We start from the raw sequence: 16,852 nt of genomic DNA, 5'->3' as shown, positions 1-16,852 counted from the left end.
TCACACACGTGTGTGTTGTAGAGCGGTACTTAACGCCCGTCGAAGGAGCGGACGGTTCTGATTTGTGGCAACCCGTTTGCTTCTCACCTCCCCAAAATTTTCCAAAATTAGCTGAAACGCGCTGCTCAGGGCGGAAAATTCGTTGCGCCGGTTTATTATTATTATTACTATTATTATTACTATTATTATTAATTTTTTTTTTTTTTTTTTTAAAACAAAAAAAGTTTTGCAAATCGAGAGACAAATTGTCAAAGGCGAAATCGCCAAGCGACCATTCGATGCTCCACCACTGTAAACATTTCCAAAACTGCACTTGAAAGGGGTCTAACATTTGAACAGGCCTTTTTGCCGCGCGACGTTGTTGCTTCGTTACTTCGTTGCTTCGTTACTTCGCTCCTTCGCCTCTTCACCACTTCGCTTCTTCACCACTTCGCCTCTTCACCAAATCAAAACCCCCCAGACGGAATCGCAAGATGAAAAACACCGTTTGCCTAATTTTCTGTTTATTTTTCCTAAACCAGTTTTCGTGCGGAGACAGGGAGGAAACCGTCGACGCCGTCCCGAATGTGGGGGTTCTGAATTTGGAGAAGCCGACTTTGAGGGCGCTCCTGGCGGAGAATCCGGGGGGGGTCAGCGAGGGGGTAGACAACGAGGAAGTTGCCAGTGAGGAGGTTGCCAACGAGGATGTCGTTAGTGATGACTTACCCGTCGACAGCGTGGCCGCCGAAGAAGTGCCACCTGAAGTGGTCCCCTTAGAAGAAGTCTCCACAGAAGAAGTCCCCTCAGAAGAAGACCCCTCAGAAGAAGACCCCTCAGAAGAAGACCCCTCAGATGACGCTCCATCCGCCCCCTCAGCGCCAGCTGCAGAAGAGCAGAATCAAGAAGCGGAGGAAGTCCCCCCCGCAGCCAATGCAGAACCGAGTGATGACTCCCCCGTCGAAGTTGTTGACGGTGAGGATTCCGTAGTAGAGGAAGAGGAGGGACAGCACGTAGAGCAGGACGTCCCCGCGGTGCAGGAAGAGGAAGGCCAGGAGGAGGCCCACCAGGAAAGCTGCAGCGACTGCAGTGCACCTTGCTCACCAGGAGCCACAGAATGTGAAAGCAAATGCTCAGAAAATTGCAACTGTGATGGTGCATGTCCAGAGGACTGTGCCGTTGATGAGGGCTGCGAAGCCGTTGATTGTTCGGAAGGTTCAGACGGCTCAGACGGCCCCGCATGTGACGCTTGCCAGAAGGAAAGTGAAGATGAGCAGCCAGAAGAGGGTGTGGACGCCGCCGCTGGTGTTTCTTCCGAGGTAGAGCAGCAAGCCGAACAAGGTGTAGCTCCCCTCGCAGTTGAAGAAGATTCGGAGGGAGACGAACCCGAAAATGAAGAGGACTCGGATGGCGAAGAGACAGACGATGTGCTAAGTGAAATATTTAGGGGCCTCAGAAATGTTGCAGATAAGGAAGAAACCGTTTTGGAGGAAAATGAAGAGGCGGCAGGCGAACAGGCAGTCGATGAAAATGGGCAGCAACAGGAGGGAGAGGCATACGAAGGGGAAGGTGCCGGAGAAGCTGCACCCGGTGAAGATGGTGAAGAAGTCGCGGAGGGACAAAATGCAGAAGCCCCTTCCAGTGACACCTCATCAAACGACAGCGGAATCGGTAGCGTTACCACAGAAACTGAAAACTTGGTAGACGACTTGATGAACCTGCTGAACTCAGATAACGGAGTGGACCAGTCCCTCAAGGTGTTAGCACAGGACATGGCTCAATACTTCTTAAATCACTTGAACGCGGAAAGTGAAGTTGCATGATTAGCACCACGTTAAGGTGTGGCGTAGTGAACTATGCAAGCCCATTAGCAAAATGGGAAATTTATTTATTCATTTTTTTTTTTTTTTTTTTTTTTTTTGTTGTTGTTGCATATACTAGCCAGGGGCTACCCATAATGGTATGCGCCCCTTGTGGCTCCCTTTTTTTTTGTAAAACTTGCGCAGTCGCAAATGTTTGGAAACTCGCTTTAGCTAGGCATACGTGGAGCACCCCTTAAGCATTTTAAAAATCTCGAAAGGGTAAGTAGGGGGAGGGGAGATTTGCGAAATTGGTTTGTGGTTAGCTTGTAGGGAGGTAAAAAGGGGGAAGGAGAAGAAAAGGAGGAAAAAAGGAAAAAAAAAGGAGGAAAAATGGAGAAAAAAAGGAGAAAAAAAGGAGAAAAAAAAGAGAAAAAAAGGAGAAAAAAAGGAGAAAAAAAGGAGGAAAAATGGAGAAAAAAAGGAGAAAAAATGGAGAAAAAATGGAGAAAAAAAAGAGAAAAAATGGAGAAAAAAAAGAGAAAAAATGGAGAAAAAAAGGAGAAAAAATGGAGAAAAAATGGAGAAAAAATGGAGAAAAAAAAGAGAAAAAATGGAGAAAAAGGATGACGAAAAGGTGCCGATAAGGCGGAACGGGCGCAGTAAATAGAAAAAGGCAAAAATAGCTACCCAAACGATCAGGTCAAAATAACCAACTTGTTTTTTTTTACGCCAAATGCACATCCCCCTTTGCTCACATTCATCATGGGGAGAAGTGCCTTCCGTTTCACTACGAGTGAACTGTTAAGTTGTACATGTGCCTTATGTGTATTCCCCGAAAATGTCAAACGAAACAGTTTCTCTCATCATGCTTTGTAAAAGAGAGCACTGCAGGGGGTGGTGGTGCAGAACTACGAGGCGGTTAGGCGGTTAAAATACGTCCGCTTTATATATTGCAAGGGGAGAAGGGATAACAAAAAAAAAAAAAAAAAAAAAAAAAAGGACAACCTTTTGGCTAGTTGTGTACCCTTTTAACTGACTTAAGGTCTTTCAGTGAAGGAGTTCTTAGCGGTGAAGTAGCCAAAGTGTGAACGCCACCTATTTGGCGCTCCCAAAGGTAGCGACAATAGTGCGATGACAAGTGTGCGCAAAAAGGATAAAAAAAAAAAAAAAAAAAAAAAAACGGACAGACAGACACAGCAGTCTGGAAAATGCCTCACTTTTACACACCCCCAAGGGGAAAAGAAGTTTTAAAAAAAAAAGAAAAAAAAACGAAAAAAAAACGCGTCCTTTTCTGTCAAGCGGAGGGATACATTTCTCCCTTTTTGGTGTGAACTTTCGGGGTGCTTGTCACTACCCCAGTCCAGTGCGATCGCTCAACCGGATGATGGCCTCGCCACCGTGTGCGTTAAACTTAATTTTTTTTTTTTTTCGCAAGTTGGAGTCGGTTGGCTAGTCCTGACCAATTCTAGCTAATTTGTTTGTCACCTGGTTGCTCCATTTGGTTGCTCCATTTTGCTACTTTATTTTATTTTGCTATTTTGCTATTTTGCTATTCTGCCATTTTGCTGTTTTACCATTTTTCCGCTTGACCATTTTGTGTATTTTTTTCCCCGTGGGGCAGCCTCGCCTCGGCCGACCGGTTGGCGCGCCGCGCGAAGTTGTGTCTTGCCCATTCCGTTCGCCTTTCCGATTGGCCTAAGGCGACTCGTCCGTTAACCTCAGCGAGTTGCAAAGAAACTCCCCCCTGTGTGTATGTTTGTATGTGTGAATGTGTGTAAGCGCGTGTAACTGTTCATACGCAGCGGTGCACCTCTAAGCATGTGTTCCCCCTTTCTATTTCCGCTTGTGTGGTAATTAAGAAGGAGTTAAAATGAAGGCCTTGTGGAAGGTCCCTTTTTGCCTTTCCCTCTGGAACATTTTAATTTACTCAAATTGTGCGAAGGTGACCAACGCAGATCAGCTGAAAACCAGTTTGAGAAATGGCTTTGGGCAGACTGGCAATTTGACCGGTCATGGGGAGGGGTTCTCCGTGCAGGGGAATGACAATGAGGAAGTGGACTCGGGCGGGCTCGGCCATGCAGCAAAAGAGGTTTTGGGCGATACATTGGAAACAGGGCCTGCAGCAGCAGCAGCGGCGGCTAAGAACTGTCCGGACAATGCACAAGGATGCGAAGGTGGGGATAAATGTACTCACACAAAGGCCACCCCAGCTGTCAATCACTCTACTTGTAAGGAAGAAAAATGTGAACATTCAGTAGCCGACTGTCCTGCCAAAAATTCCAAAAATAAATGTGAAACGTGCAAGGGAAAAGATTGCAATCCGTGCCCAGGGGAAGGAGAAGAAACGGATAAGAAGTGTCAAGGACAACAGTGCAAAATATGCCAAGGTAAATGTTGTGTTGAATGTAAAGGCAAAGATAGCAATGGATGTACTAAACCAACTTGCGAAGTATGCGGTGGAAAAGGATTCGTTAAATGTTCAACGGAAGAGATGACCCACGTTTCAGCTGTCTGTCCTCTCACTTGCACCACAGTAGATTGCGCTCAGTGTAAAGAAGGCGGTTGTGTTAAATGTACACAATGTGGGGGCGATACATCCAAGATGGCCGCATGCACCGTTTGCAAAGGAACGGGGTGCACTACGCACCCCGGAGCAACCACAGTGCCTTGCCCTGCCGAATGTACTGATCCTTGCCCAGGGGAGGATAGTACGCCGTGTACGGACCCATGCTGTACTCCATGCCCAGGGGAAACCAGCCCTGGGGGTGCAGCTCCAGGATGCACTACTCCAGGCCCACAGGAAAACTGCGCTGAGCTTGTAAAGCCAGATTGTAATCCATGCCCAGGGGTAGGTGATGGAGGATGCAAAGGAAACAGTTGCACATTATGTGGGGGATGCTGTTGTGTGGTATGTCCTGGTAAAGGTGAAGAACAGTGCCCAGGAAAAAAATGTGAGACGTGCCAAGGAAAAGGCTATGTTGTATGTAAAGGGGAAAACAGTTCTAATGTGTGTAAGGGAGAAGGTTGTGAAACTTGCAAAGGAAAACGTTGTGTGGAATGCCCGGGAAAAGACAAAAATCCATGCCCGGGAAAAGAATGCACTGTATGTGCAGGAAAGGGATGCATCAAGTGTCCTGGTGAAAATAATGTCGAATGTCCACTGAAGGGATGTGAAGTATGTTCTGAGAATGGCTTTATCGAGTGCACAGAAACAGACAATAACAAATGCCCAAGAACGAAGCCGATTAAATGTCCCAACGCAGTGGGGGTAAATTGCACCAATGCAGATTGTGATGTGTGTAAAAGAAGAACCATAACTGCAACTTCGGTGACAGATCAGGCTCCCGCTATAGAATCAACGACACCTGTTGTGAGCCAACAAACAGTTGCTGTGCAGGCCGGACCGCCACCAGACCCTAACAGCTTACAAGAAGTAAATACCAGTGAGAAAGATAAGGATGTCAGTTCGAAGGAGGAAGAAGTGTTGGTGGAAAAGGGGGTTGAGGACGACGCACAGGATGGTGGGCACGATGACGACACGGGGGAAGGGGGCGAAACGGATAGCGCAAATCAAGACGATGTGAGTTTGGAGTATGACGATGAGGAGGTAGAGGAAGAAAATGAAGACGCAGAATATTCGCAACAGATAACAGAAACGCAGAATGGGAAAAGCAACTCCCCTACTGTGGGACTTGAATCTCTAATCAGCGACGCCACCGTCCATGATGCTCTGGCGGAACAGTGCAAGGACAACGTGCAGGGAAAGAAAGAAGCCGAGGCCTTCGTGAACACTCTGCTGGATTTACTAGACGGTAGCAACAGCGCAGCTGATAATGCCATCAAGAATTTGGCTGACGACATTTCGCAATTCCTCCTCAAGTGAGAGGGGGGTAGCATATGTTAGCGATTTTATGTGCACACGTGAACTCGTGCCAGCTAATCGGTTGGCATAGTGAAGCGCTTGGGCGATTTCCCCCAGTGGCGCGCAGAAAAGAATGCTGCCAAGAATAGGCCCCTCATTTTTCACCCAACAAGAGATACACACATGATGGAAAAAAAAAAAAAAAAAATCTTTTACAAAACAACTATGATTGAGCAAATGTTAAAATGGTTTCTTTTCTCGTGAAAATAACTTTCGTAGGGGTTAATAAAATTTACTGCCTGCGCGGGGGCAAAGCAGTTAAGGTTAATTTTTACGAAGAACAGCGTACTTGAGTTGTAAAAAAAGCGGGGGAATAAAAAAAAAGGAAAATTCATCATGCGATGATCAGGCGGGTATGCGTACCAGTTAAATTGAGGTAATTTTTTTTTTCTTTTTTTTGCCACCCCCATGGGAAAAGCATTTCGTGCGCTACGTGAAAGTTCACGTTTGAATAAGTGCGTGTCTCGTGTGGATCATCTGTAATGGGCCCACTTGTAAAAACAGAAAGGGGTTCTTCACACGAGATGGGGAAAAATGGTTTTACGTCGAGGGGGGTGTACCCCATTTGGGTGGGGAATTAAAAATAAGCAGCTGCTCCCAACCCAGTTAAGGGGAAGAAAATTGGATGAACATTTTGCCCAATTTATTTTCGCTTAACCGGATGGGGAGCAGCGCACTTTGTCTTTCTCTTTGTCTTAGCCTATGTGGTGCACATCCCAAGGGCGACGCTCCCCCCTTTGGCATTTTCTTTTTTTTTCGCTCCATAGTCGCCCGAAATAGTGCCCCTTACGGGAACGTTCGGGGCGAGCTTCGAACGATTCGAAGCGATTGTAGCGATTGAAGCGCTTCCTTACGGGAGAGCAAAATCGCCTGCATGGAAGCTGCTCACCTGTGCGCTTGTTCTGTCGCGTCTAGGGTGTAAAAAGGGGGGACACCCGATAAGAGTTACATGTGCTCGCACGGGATGTACGTAGCTGGCGAGTCGTTCGAGCCGCATGCTAATTGCTCAACGAGGTGACCGTTCTCAGGGGGGCAGTTCCTCACGGAGGAGTAAGCAGTAGGCCCACTTAAGGAGACGAATGGGCACGATATCGTCAGCAGGTTTTAATGCAACTGATTTGGTCTAACTCGAAAGAGGAGGGAAAACGAAATTGTTTTTTAATAAAAATTGTGGCCCCAAAATGAGCGTCAAATGAGGAACATAGCTTTTTTGTGTGCATTTTTTGTGATTGCCTTTTTTTTAAATTCGTAATCTGCCTTGTGGTTCACTCGTCTGGAGGGGTTGCTCGGAGTCTTCATTTTTTTGACCTTTTCCCGACACTTTCCCACTTTTGTTCTTCCCCCGTGCGCATGAAAAGACCCCGCAACGTGTTTAGCAAGCCAGTTGCCTTTCCAACATTGCAGATGTCAAACGATTAGGGGGGAAAAAAAAAAAAAAAGTTTGTCTTGATTTACTCGTCCCTTTTCCACTTGAACAGAATGCTTAAAGTAGTGAGTGTCTCCCTTTATCTGTTTCTCCTACCCCGCCGCTTTTGCAGTGGAAGTGAAACTCTGGGCTTGGAGTCCGAAAGGGGGTGGGGTGGCGCAATTGGAGAGAAGTCCCATTTAAGGGGGGGTTCCCTAATTGGTGAGTTATACGTGGATGGGTGGAGTCCCATTTGGGGCACTGGCATAGGAGAAGCAGCCTCGCCATCAGGCATAGACACCACTGTAGACGCTCTGCTAAGCAATGATGTAGGGAAAACCCAACAGGGGGATGAAATTACCAAATGGGACTCTCTCCAAAGTTTAGGGGACGTAAAAAAGGAGGCACTCTTCGGAAGAGAAACCCAACTGAAGAGCTCCCACCTACTTGGCCAGATCGGCTACCCTAATTATGACAAAAAAGAGACAAAAAATTTTAAAAAAAAAAAAACAAAAGGGAATTCCCTACTTAGGTGCGAAGTTCATTCGGGGAGTGCTTGGCGTGGGAGCCACTTCTGCAGGTGTGTGTACGGCAACTATTTGGTTCATTCTGATGGTCCCCCCGCAGGGAGGAACAATGAACCCCGGGGTGAGAGAGTACCAAGCGCTTACGCTACCATACCTGCATATGTGTGCCAGCCTAGGGGGGTACATGAAGGGAGAAGTTTTCCCCAAAGAGATGGTCCCAACAAAAGTAAGTCCCTAGACAGAGCCAACCACTTGTTGCCCTCCCTAGTGGCGGGAAATTATGAAAAGAAACGGAAAGCCGATAAGCGTACCGCCCAGAAGAATGAGGAAGAGCCAAGTGAAAATTTTCTAATCAGTTTAATAAAAGAAAAGAGGGAAAGGGAGAGGAGCGAAAACGAGGAAAAGGAGGAGGAGGAGGAGGAGGAGGAGGAGGAGGAAGAGGGAGACGAGTCTTTGCAAAATGACGATGAGTACAATTTAAGTGAAAACGACGATGACGACGAGGGACTGGCAGACAATGATAATTTAAATGTGTACGCGATAGAGGACGAGGTGGACGAGGAGAGCAACGGAAGGGGCAGAAATAAAAAGAGGGCTAGCAATCGAAACAGTAACCCTAACCCTAATTGGAAACCAGCCGAAAATAAACGCAGCCAGAAAAGAAGTTTACGGCAAAAAAAAGAGGTACCCAGAGATACCCCCTCATCCATATTCAATATCAGGCGGTATAAAAACCTCCACAAATTTAAAAAAATGACAGCAAAAATATTCAAAAATATGCTGCACGCGTTTATGTACGACCCTGACTACATGGACATCCTCGTCTACTTCACGACGGACGCGGCGGATTTGATAATGAATCAGTAGGGGGGGGGCGGCGGTGGTTGGCGGTGGTTAGCGGCAACCCCTTCATCGCGCGAAATGACAGCATCGCCGCGGACAACTCCTTGAGGGATAAATTATGCCCAAGCACCAGAGCGTCCAGAAGTTTGAGCAATCTGGGGGGTTAACTCTTCTGTGAGACGGGTTCGGCTCGATCGGCGTGAAGGGGGGAGCCCAGTTTTGTCCCCTCGCGTGGTCGTTTGGTTTTGTTTCTGCATATGTTCCTTCCTGGCTGCCTCTTTTTCTGGGCCAATGGAGCAAAAATGCGCCTATGTATGTGTGCACTCACTTTGGCTACGCGCGCCTCCCATTTTGCCCCTGCACATATACCATTTATACGTTCACTGATTTGGGCATCTGGGCACCCCCCCCTCAGTCACACGGAACAGTGCATGGCAGCACACAGGGTGGGGAAAAAAGAGAAGCGGCCTTTTTACTTTTCTCACATTTTTGTTCTTCCGGGAAATACGCATAAAGTGGAAAAAACATGATCGTCTTTTTTTTTTTTTTTTTTTTTTTTTTTTTCCTCCGGTTATGAACTGTTTTGGCACTTGCGCATTTCCATGTGAAATTATTTTTACACTATTTTAACTGCTCAGTGGAATTTCTTTTTTTTTTTTTTTTTTTTTTTCTCCGTTTTGGTTGCAACCACCAGAACGGTCGCAGTAGCAACAGTGTGACATGCTTTTTGGAAAGTCCCCCCTTGGCGATGCACCCTGTTTTGGCTAGTGTACCCCCCAATGGGAGGCAGCAGTAGGGGGAGAGGGTTATTTTCGCAGATTAAAAAATGGATTTATTCGCATATGTGTATAAACATATATACGTATATGTATGCATACGTGCATATGTATGCGTACATGCCCGCGCGTATGCCACATGCATGCGTGCACACATCTCGTTCGCGGTATGCACGCCCGGGTTGGGTGGAGACATTCGCCGCATATGCAGGTAGGAATAATTGTAATTTTACGGTGCCTCTTGGGGAAGAAAAATGGCCCCAATGGCAGTCACATGGCAACCAAATGGTAATAAAATGGCAACCAAATGGTAACGAAGTGGCAATAAAGGAACACACAGGGTGATGTAAAAATGAATAAAGCGAAGGCCATTTTGCACAATTTTTTCAAAATTTATTTTTTACTTTTCCCCTTTCCCCCTGTTCGCGTGTTTGTATGCCCCCCGGCGATTTGCCTCATAATTAACTTTTTCCCATTTTGAAACTTAGACAAGAAACACAAAATCGATAGCGGTTCGCCAGTTTGAGAAAAATTCGAAGAAGGACATATCCCCCTCCCCTTTCTGTTCGTGTGAAAATATGCACAAATAGCATATGCCAGATGAGTTTTTTTTTTTTTTTTTTATTTTATTTTTGATGCATGCGCAAATCTGGATATGCCAATGTGTTTACAAAGGGGGGAACCCTCACATGTATGTATCACCATTTGAATGAAATTTCCGCGTATCTTTTTTTTTTTTTTTGTGAATTGCGTAGATTTTCGAACAAGGGGAAATGTTTAGTGCGATCGACGCGTCGGAATTTGCAGTGCGTCGATATTGGTAGCGGTGGGCAGCAGAGCGGGTAGCCGCAGCTGTGGTGATTTCCCCGTTGATTTGTCCCCGTTTATTTGCCTCTTCCGTTTTACTTCTTCTGTTTTACCTCTTCCGCTTTACCTCTTCCATTTTACCCCTTCCGTTTGCCTTCCCTTTTTATGTTTTCGTTTTTTGTGAATATTTGTCGAGAAGTGGCGCCACTCCACCGCGACTGACGCCGATTTGTCCGAACCAGTTTGTAACAACCCCCCCCTTATGGGCTTTCCCTCTCCGTCGTTTTCGATCATCCGGAGGGAAGCTACCCACCTGCACCTCCGTCTTTAACATTCTTTAAGCAGTCACCCATTTGGGGACTCTCTTTTTTCCCCGTCAACATAACACATATTTTTTAAGCAACAGCGGGGAATACAAAATAGTCAAGTTGTTATTCGTCTTTTTTTTTTTTTTTTTTTTTTTGTGAAACGAGCTCGTTGGGGGGTAGCGGATTTTTAGATTTCCCCGCCCGTCTCCTGTTCAGAATTGCTCTGTTTTTTGAAGTCCGTTTTTCACGTTAAGTAAAGCAACTGCACTACGACGCGTAGAAGGCAAGATGAAAAGCCTCGTGAACGTCGCGCTGTACCTCCTCGTGCTCAATTTCTGCATCTGTCTGATAAGCGCCAAGGAGGAAAACAAAAGCCCAAGTGCTCCCCTTGATGTGGCACAGGAAAAGTCAAATCTGAGGTACCGCAATGAGGGTAGCAAACATGTGGGAAAAAAGAAAGCAGCCAGTGTGACCCCCCAAGATAGTAACTCCAAAAAGGGGCAGGCGAATGTTAACAAAGGAGAGAATGGCATCCCAGATTTTGATGACAGTAATATGACCACCGTTGAGGAGGGCCACCAGAGCCTACCGAACGAAGAGGCAAAAGTAAAACCCGAAACGGTGACCGATAAAAAGGAAAAGGGAGAACGAAAAAAGGGCGGAAAAAAAAGTAGCGGTGGTCAAACGGTTACAAAAAGTGAGACAGAGAGAAGTGATAGCAGTGGCACGACCGGGAAGAGGAAGAAGGGTTCCAAAAAAGGAGAATCGCACAAAAAGGAAAAGAATAAACAAGAAGGTGCAACACCAGAAAAGGATGTAACCATGCTGGTAGATGGAGAGCAGGTAAATAAGGAAGGCGATTTTCATGTGCCAAATGCAGAACAGGGGGTAGCACACGTCGATGTGTATGGCCCCAATGGAGTAGACTCTTGGGACACGTCGATCAGTTACGAAAAGAACGAAGCGGAAAGTTTATACCCACAAGTAACCGATCAAGATGGTTTGCCAGTGGAGATGCCAACCCATGGGGGGGACGGAACCGCACAGTGGAACAGCCAAAGCGTAGAAGCACCAGGATACTCGGATGGCGTAGAACCCGTGAAAGGAGGGGAAGCTTCCCACACTTCGGATGATTCCCACAATTCGGAGGGGGTCCCAAAAGCGGAAGAAGTAGAAGGAAAAAATGGAAGTGTGAAAAATGAGACATCAAAGGGGGAACAAAAAACGCCAAGTGGGATAGAAGAATCAAAACAAAATGGAGCTAACCAGGATGGAAATAAAAAGGAAGGCTTCTCAAAAAAAGACCTAATGAAACTCTTTCATGAGCATATAGACCTTGCGTCTTTAGTAGAAAGCTTTAAGAGTAACGAGAAATTACAAAAAATGTCTGAAGAGCTGGTATCTTTTGCGGTCAAAGCATATGATGGCTTTCTCGTGTTCGTTGAGCAAGTAAAATTTTTCGCGAACGACGTTGTGCAGATTATTCAGAACTTGTGAGTGGGGGGCGCGCAGTGGCCATTTTGCGTTTCCGAGGGGAGAGATTTTCACGGTGGGCGCGATTGGCACCACGCGCAAGGTGATCACAGTTAGCACGTTGGCACTGCTGACCCTGCTGACCCGGCTAACCCTGCTAACCCGCTAACCCTGCTGGTATTACTCTTTTTATTTATTTTATTTTATTATTTTTTCTTCTTTTTAATATGTACCATTAACTACCCCCTGATGTACAAACATGTATATTCATTTTTTGAAAGGTCTATTACAATGGAAGGAGCGAATTGGTAGAGGTGGGGTGGGATCCCTCCTGCACCTGCATTTTTTAAAACGCTCATATGAGGTCATTCGGGGTGTTAACCAGTGGAAGGGGTTAGCAAAGGAAAGAATTAGAGTAAATAAAAACTATAAAGGGGAGCTGATCGGAAGTTATCATTTTGGAGGGAGCAAGAGGTGGTGATGATGGTGGTGGTGCTCCACTGTGCTGATTTATCACCAATTATGGTGCCCCTATTCATGTTTATAAACACCGCTGGGTTTCTTTAATTTGGTGAGTTTGCTAGGAGGGTCATTCGTAGGGGTAGTCCCGAAAAAGGGGTCCCCCTCTATTCAGCACATATAACACTGCTTAATTGGTCATGTGCGAAGTTAAGAGAATGAGGAACTGTTTTTTTTTTTTTTTTTTTTTTTTCACACACGAAGCAATAGCGGTTTAAACGTTTACTCCAATTTGGCCGGCGCTATACAAAGGTGGGAACATAACATGCAGTTTTGCCTCCTACACGAAAATGGGATTGTGAAAAACGCGCCGCTCTTCACCCCGCTGGGGAATTGCTCCCCGTGTGTGAATTGCCCGTTCAGCAGTGTGTACAGGGGAAGAAATGTACACATAATAGATATACGTGTATAATTTTTTTTTTTTTTTTTTTTCAACTTTTTGCCGTGCAAACTTATGGGGGCATTTTTCTCCACGCAAGTGAAATATTCATGAAGATGAATTCATGAGGGGTGTTTTTGTTTTTTCTTTTTTTTCGTTGATAAAAATGTTACAATTTTGGGCACCCTCTCTTTCGCTTCCCCACACTGCAAACAAAGGAGCAAAAAAAAAAAAAAAAAAAAAAAAAAGGAAGTGAAAATCGCTGCAATTTTGCACTTTCAAAAGGGGAAAAAAAAGAAAAAATTGATCACACACTGTTCTGTTAACGCATGTGTCCAAATGTAGACTAACGTTACAAAGTGATGCGAATCAATAATCGTTTGCGCTGGAACAAATTGGGAGGTGGTACAGATCGGGACTCTCTCCTCCGCTCCGTCGTTAACACGCACACAAGTGAACAAGCGTACGTAAGTTTACACATGGGTGATGATTTTCCACAAAATGGTGATTTTTCCGTTTCGGAGTTTTCTCCATTGGGGTGATACCTGCGTAGGGTGTGTGTTGCCACACATTCGGTAAAAACAATGTGTGAAAAAAAAAAAAAAAAAAAAAAATCCTTTTTTTTTAAGTGTTGTTGGGAGGACGGCTAGGCAGCTATATGTTGCACACTCGCTTGTATAAACTTGTTTCCAGCCGCTTGTTTTTTTTTTTTTTTTTCCTATTTGTTCGCAAAATAAAGGAACTTCTTTCCACGGTTAAATAACTTGCACAGTTTGATAGCCCCCCTTCTATTTCCCCATGTTACAACACAGTGAAACCAAAGCAATTTAAAATTAGTGCGTTCACTTTTCTGTTAATTTACAGAAAGCGGGAAAATAATTTAATTATTTCACCTCTTTGCGTAATTTTCCCGACTGTGAATTTACCCGCTTTAACGGATCACCCGCTGTTCTGCGGACTTTCGAGTGACACAAAAGGGAACACACGTTGGGGCAGCTCTGGAAAAAAACTTCCTCAAAGTTGACGCCAAAACTGCAGCTATGTTGATGCCAATTTTGCCCTGCACAATTTTTGCGCATTAGCCCACTTGTCCATTTTTTCTTTTTCCGATTTGCTCGCCACCCCCTTTTTGAATAATTTTTTTGAAGGTAAAAAAGATGGGGAAATTTTCCGGCCTTTCCATTTTTTACTTCGTCTTCCTTTTAAATTTCTGCCTCTACAAAAATGGCGTCCAAGGTGACGATATGGCCAATGAGACAAACCCCCGTGTTAGGAGTGGCCCCTCGAATAATGACCACAGTGAACAGATGACAAAGAAGTTAAACAGACGCAATGGAACTCATCAGAATGTCCGCACCAACGCCAGGCATTATCACGGGGCAGTGGCGGGCTCGACCGGGACACGCAACTTGGGAAGTAAACTCGTAACGGGGAACGAAGAAGTAAGGGGTAATAGCACGTCGAGTGATCAAAGTGCTGCAGCCAGTTCGGGCAGTAGCAACACGATCGGCGGAATGCTGGCGCGGATATTTTTAAACGCTCTAGTTAAGCCAGCCGTAAATTTTGTCGTAGGGGGGAAGGATCCTGTGTTTCCACTACCATCGGAAAATAAAGCGGGACAGGAAGATGCGCAACCGGGGCAGCGACAGGAGCAACAACAGCAGCAACAACAGCAGCAGCTAGAGGAGTCTCCACAGGAGCTGCGACGGGAAGAACAACAACAAGTGATAACTCCCCAACCCTCCAGGGTAACCCCTCCGCAACAAGAAAAACCCGTCACTCTGATTGACAATAAAATGTTCAAGCTAGAACGTGACCAGCAGGCGCATACCTCGATGAATGACTTGCGGGAAGAAGTTCAGGAGGAGGTTTACGATGACGGCGACGATGACCATGTTGATGAGGACACTAACAACAACACTGAAGAAGATGAAGACGAAGAAATTGTGTATCGATATGGTAGTGACGAAGAAGCAAAAGAAATCGGGGAAGAACAGGGATTTAGTTCCCTACTGAATGATGAAACTATACACATGACCCACATCAAAGAACACACAGACGTTGATGAGGAGAAAGAGAAAGTTGAAGACTTAGTTAAGTACATGACAAATTCGTTGCAGGAAAATGATCAGCTTGTGAATACGCTCAGCGGTTTGTCAGATGATATAACTATGTTTTTGCGGAAATGATCACTTGCTTGGGGGTTGGCGCTTCGGTCAAATTGAACCGCTCCCCTGTGGAGTGACACGGGGGTAGGGTGTTCGCAAAAAGGGGCGAAGGGATGGGCGCGATGTGGGCGCAATATGGGAGCGATATGTGCTCGATATGTGCTGCTTATATGCACGCCCACTGATACACCTGCACCAACCAATTTAATTCCTCAAAAATGAGGTGGAACCGTGAAAGTGCAATTTCGCATGTATTTTGCGGCGTGAATTTTGAAACCCCGATTTAGCTCACCGGGGGGGAAGTAAATCGCATGTGCATGCGTGGATACGCGGATACATGAAGAGGTAGATACGTAGCTACATTCCTACATGCCGCCTACATGACCAGAGGACGCACTGAAAAAGGGAAGAAGGAACATTGAGCGTTTATTCGTAAAAGTGAAAACGCGAAAAAATAGAAAAAAAAAAATTCCTTTCATTTTGAAGTGCTACATTTTGGATATGTGTAGCGATTATTTTATTTATTTTTCCTTTTTGCATGCGGATTTACGCGTACGTAGCTCCGCCGTTTGCTTAATTTGCTCAGCTTCATTTGGGGCTGCTCACTTGCCCACGTGATGCATGCGGCCAATGTGGCTGATATGGCCAATGGGCCAATAAGGCCAACATGACCAATTTGCTAATTTGCCAATTTGCCAATTTGCTAATTTTGCTGATTGCCTATCTCCATTCATGCTGCCTGATTTGTTTGGCTTTCCTAACTTGCCCAACTCAATTTGCGTATTAATAGCAATTCTCCCAATTTTTTTTTTTTTTAAAAGTGGAAACATCACTCAGCTATGCATACCGAGTGGTGCTCGTTCCCCCGGGGGGAGTTCTCCCCGCTATATTGCAACTTCGGACAAGGAAAACACGTTGGCGTTTCCGCTTGACGGGTGAAAAGGAAAATACGTTAAGGGGGGGTTTAAATAATGGGGAAATCCCCCGTGCAGCTTTGACGTTTCGTCGTTTTGACATTTTAACATTTTGATATTTTTTTTTTTCGTTCGCTCTTTTGTCTTTCGAATGCATTCTCGTGTGATGGAAACGAAATCGACTTTCCCGATGCTGCGCTTTTTCGGCAGTCCTCTCCTTTCGGATTTTTTAACAATTGTTGCTTAACCGTTTGCGCTCGCGGAGGGGTTATGCCAGTGTGGAGTTGGCCAAACAGGTGTAAAAAAAAAAAAAAAAAATAATAAAAAAATACACATGTGTATATATGCACACAATTGTGGATTCCCTTTTGAACGAACGAGGCGTCCCACACGACGCCTCTACAACGAACTGATAACCCCGTCAATGCAAAACCGGTTTGGAAATATGCACGCGCATGGAGATTGTAAAATGGGAAAAGGAGCCATGCATAAAATGAAAGGAGGAGTATTTTGGAAAATTATTTTTCACCATTTCGAACGTGCACACGAAGCATACCTTATGTTTAAAATAATTCGTTAATTATCCTTTTCGGGGGCACATATGAACATTTGCTCATCGAAATGGAAAATAATTGTTGCAAAGTTGCTGTTGTCTGTTTGTAACAGCTGGTGGAGCGATCTTTTTTTTTTTTTTTTTTTTTTACGTGCCTTGGCGGGGAAGCGGCCAGTTTGGCTGTTCGGTGTGCCGGCAAAGGGTTACTTGGTTCGTTTTTTCACATTCAAAGATGAAGGGCAAGGAGGGTGGTCACGTTGAGATGTCACACTAAGCAGCCATGCAGTGTATCCACGCTGAGAGACCAAATGGCAAATTCCACGCGAACGCGAAAAGGCTCCTCGTGTGCAAATGCTTCAGGAGAATCGGCTTTCTCTCGTATGTCGAAACGATGGCACTGAACAGATGGTCGCGTCGCTTCGCATGTCTTCAGAATACACGTACGTATGTACACCCCTATGCATATGCAGTGACCAATCG

The 16,852-nt window shown here is 45.5% G+C and overlaps 5 protein-coding genes across 5 annotated transcripts, besides 10 other annotated features; all 5 read left to right on the top strand.

Annotated features, from left to right (window-relative positions):
• Positions 1–189: 189 nt before the first annotated feature.
• Positions 190–211: a microsatellite.
• A 216-nt stretch (positions 212–427) lies between these two features.
• Positions 428–478: a microsatellite.
• Positions 474–1,799, top strand: PVX_110965 (hypothetical protein; the record flags this gene model as incomplete). The annotated part of the gene is made up of 1 exon (XM_001608368.1): positions 474–1,799. One exon carries the CDS (start codon positions 474–476, stop codon positions 1,797–1,799), a length of 1,326 nt encoding a protein of 441 aa, XP_001608418.1.
• Positions 1,800–3,450: 1,651 nt separating this feature from the next.
• Positions 3,451–3,478: a microsatellite.
• A 170-nt stretch (positions 3,479–3,648) lies between these two features.
• Positions 3,649–5,661, top strand: PVX_110960 (hypothetical protein; the record flags this gene model as incomplete). Its single annotated transcript, XM_001608367.1, has 1 exon — positions 3,649–5,661. The coding sequence occupies one exon, from the start codon at positions 3,649–3,651 to the stop codon at positions 5,659–5,661; it is 2,013 nt and encodes a 670-aa protein (XP_001608417.1).
• A 1,915-nt stretch (positions 5,662–7,576) lies between these two features.
• Positions 7,577–8,499, top strand: PVX_110955 (hypothetical protein, conserved; the record flags this gene model as incomplete). Its single annotated transcript, XM_001608366.1, has 2 exons — positions 7,577–7,753; positions 7,864–8,499. 2 exons carry the CDS (start codon positions 7,577–7,579, stop codon positions 8,497–8,499), a joined length of 813 nt encoding a protein of 270 aa, XP_001608416.1.
• Positions 7,783–7,812: a microsatellite.
• A 181-nt stretch (positions 8,500–8,680) lies between the features above and the next one.
• Positions 8,681–8,707: a microsatellite.
• Positions 8,708–8,796: 89 nt separating this feature from the next.
• Positions 8,797–8,828: a microsatellite.
• A 512-nt stretch (positions 8,829–9,340) lies between these two features.
• Positions 9,341–9,361: a microsatellite.
• A 1,293-nt stretch (positions 9,362–10,654) lies between these two features.
• On the top strand, positions 10,655–11,863 carry PVX_110950 (hypothetical protein, conserved; the record flags this gene model as incomplete). Its single annotated transcript, XM_001608365.1, has 1 exon — positions 10,655–11,863. The coding sequence occupies one exon, from the start codon at positions 10,655–10,657 to the stop codon at positions 11,861–11,863; it is 1,209 nt and encodes a 402-aa protein (XP_001608415.1).
• Positions 11,864–12,525: 662 nt separating this feature from the next.
• Positions 12,526–12,559: a microsatellite.
• Positions 12,560–13,229: 670 nt separating this feature from the next.
• Positions 13,230–13,253: a microsatellite.
• A 641-nt stretch (positions 13,254–13,894) lies between these two features.
• Positions 13,895–14,926, top strand: PVX_110945 (hypothetical protein; the record flags this gene model as incomplete). Its single annotated transcript, XM_001608364.1, has 1 exon — positions 13,895–14,926. One exon carries the CDS (start codon positions 13,895–13,897, stop codon positions 14,924–14,926), a length of 1,032 nt encoding a protein of 343 aa, XP_001608414.1.
• Positions 14,927–15,053: 127 nt separating this feature from the next.
• Positions 15,054–15,082: a microsatellite.
• Positions 15,083–16,852: the final 1,770 nt, after the last annotated feature.

This window comes from Plasmodium vivax, chromosome 6 (genome assembly GCF_000002415.2).
Source record: "Plasmodium vivax chromosome 6, whole genome shotgun sequence".
NCBI classification, from domain to species: Eukaryota; Apicomplexa; class Aconoidasida; order Haemosporida; family Plasmodiidae; genus Plasmodium; species Plasmodium vivax.
The sequence above is the reverse complement of the archived record's forward strand: the minus strand, read 5'-3'. Positions and strand labels throughout refer to the sequence as shown.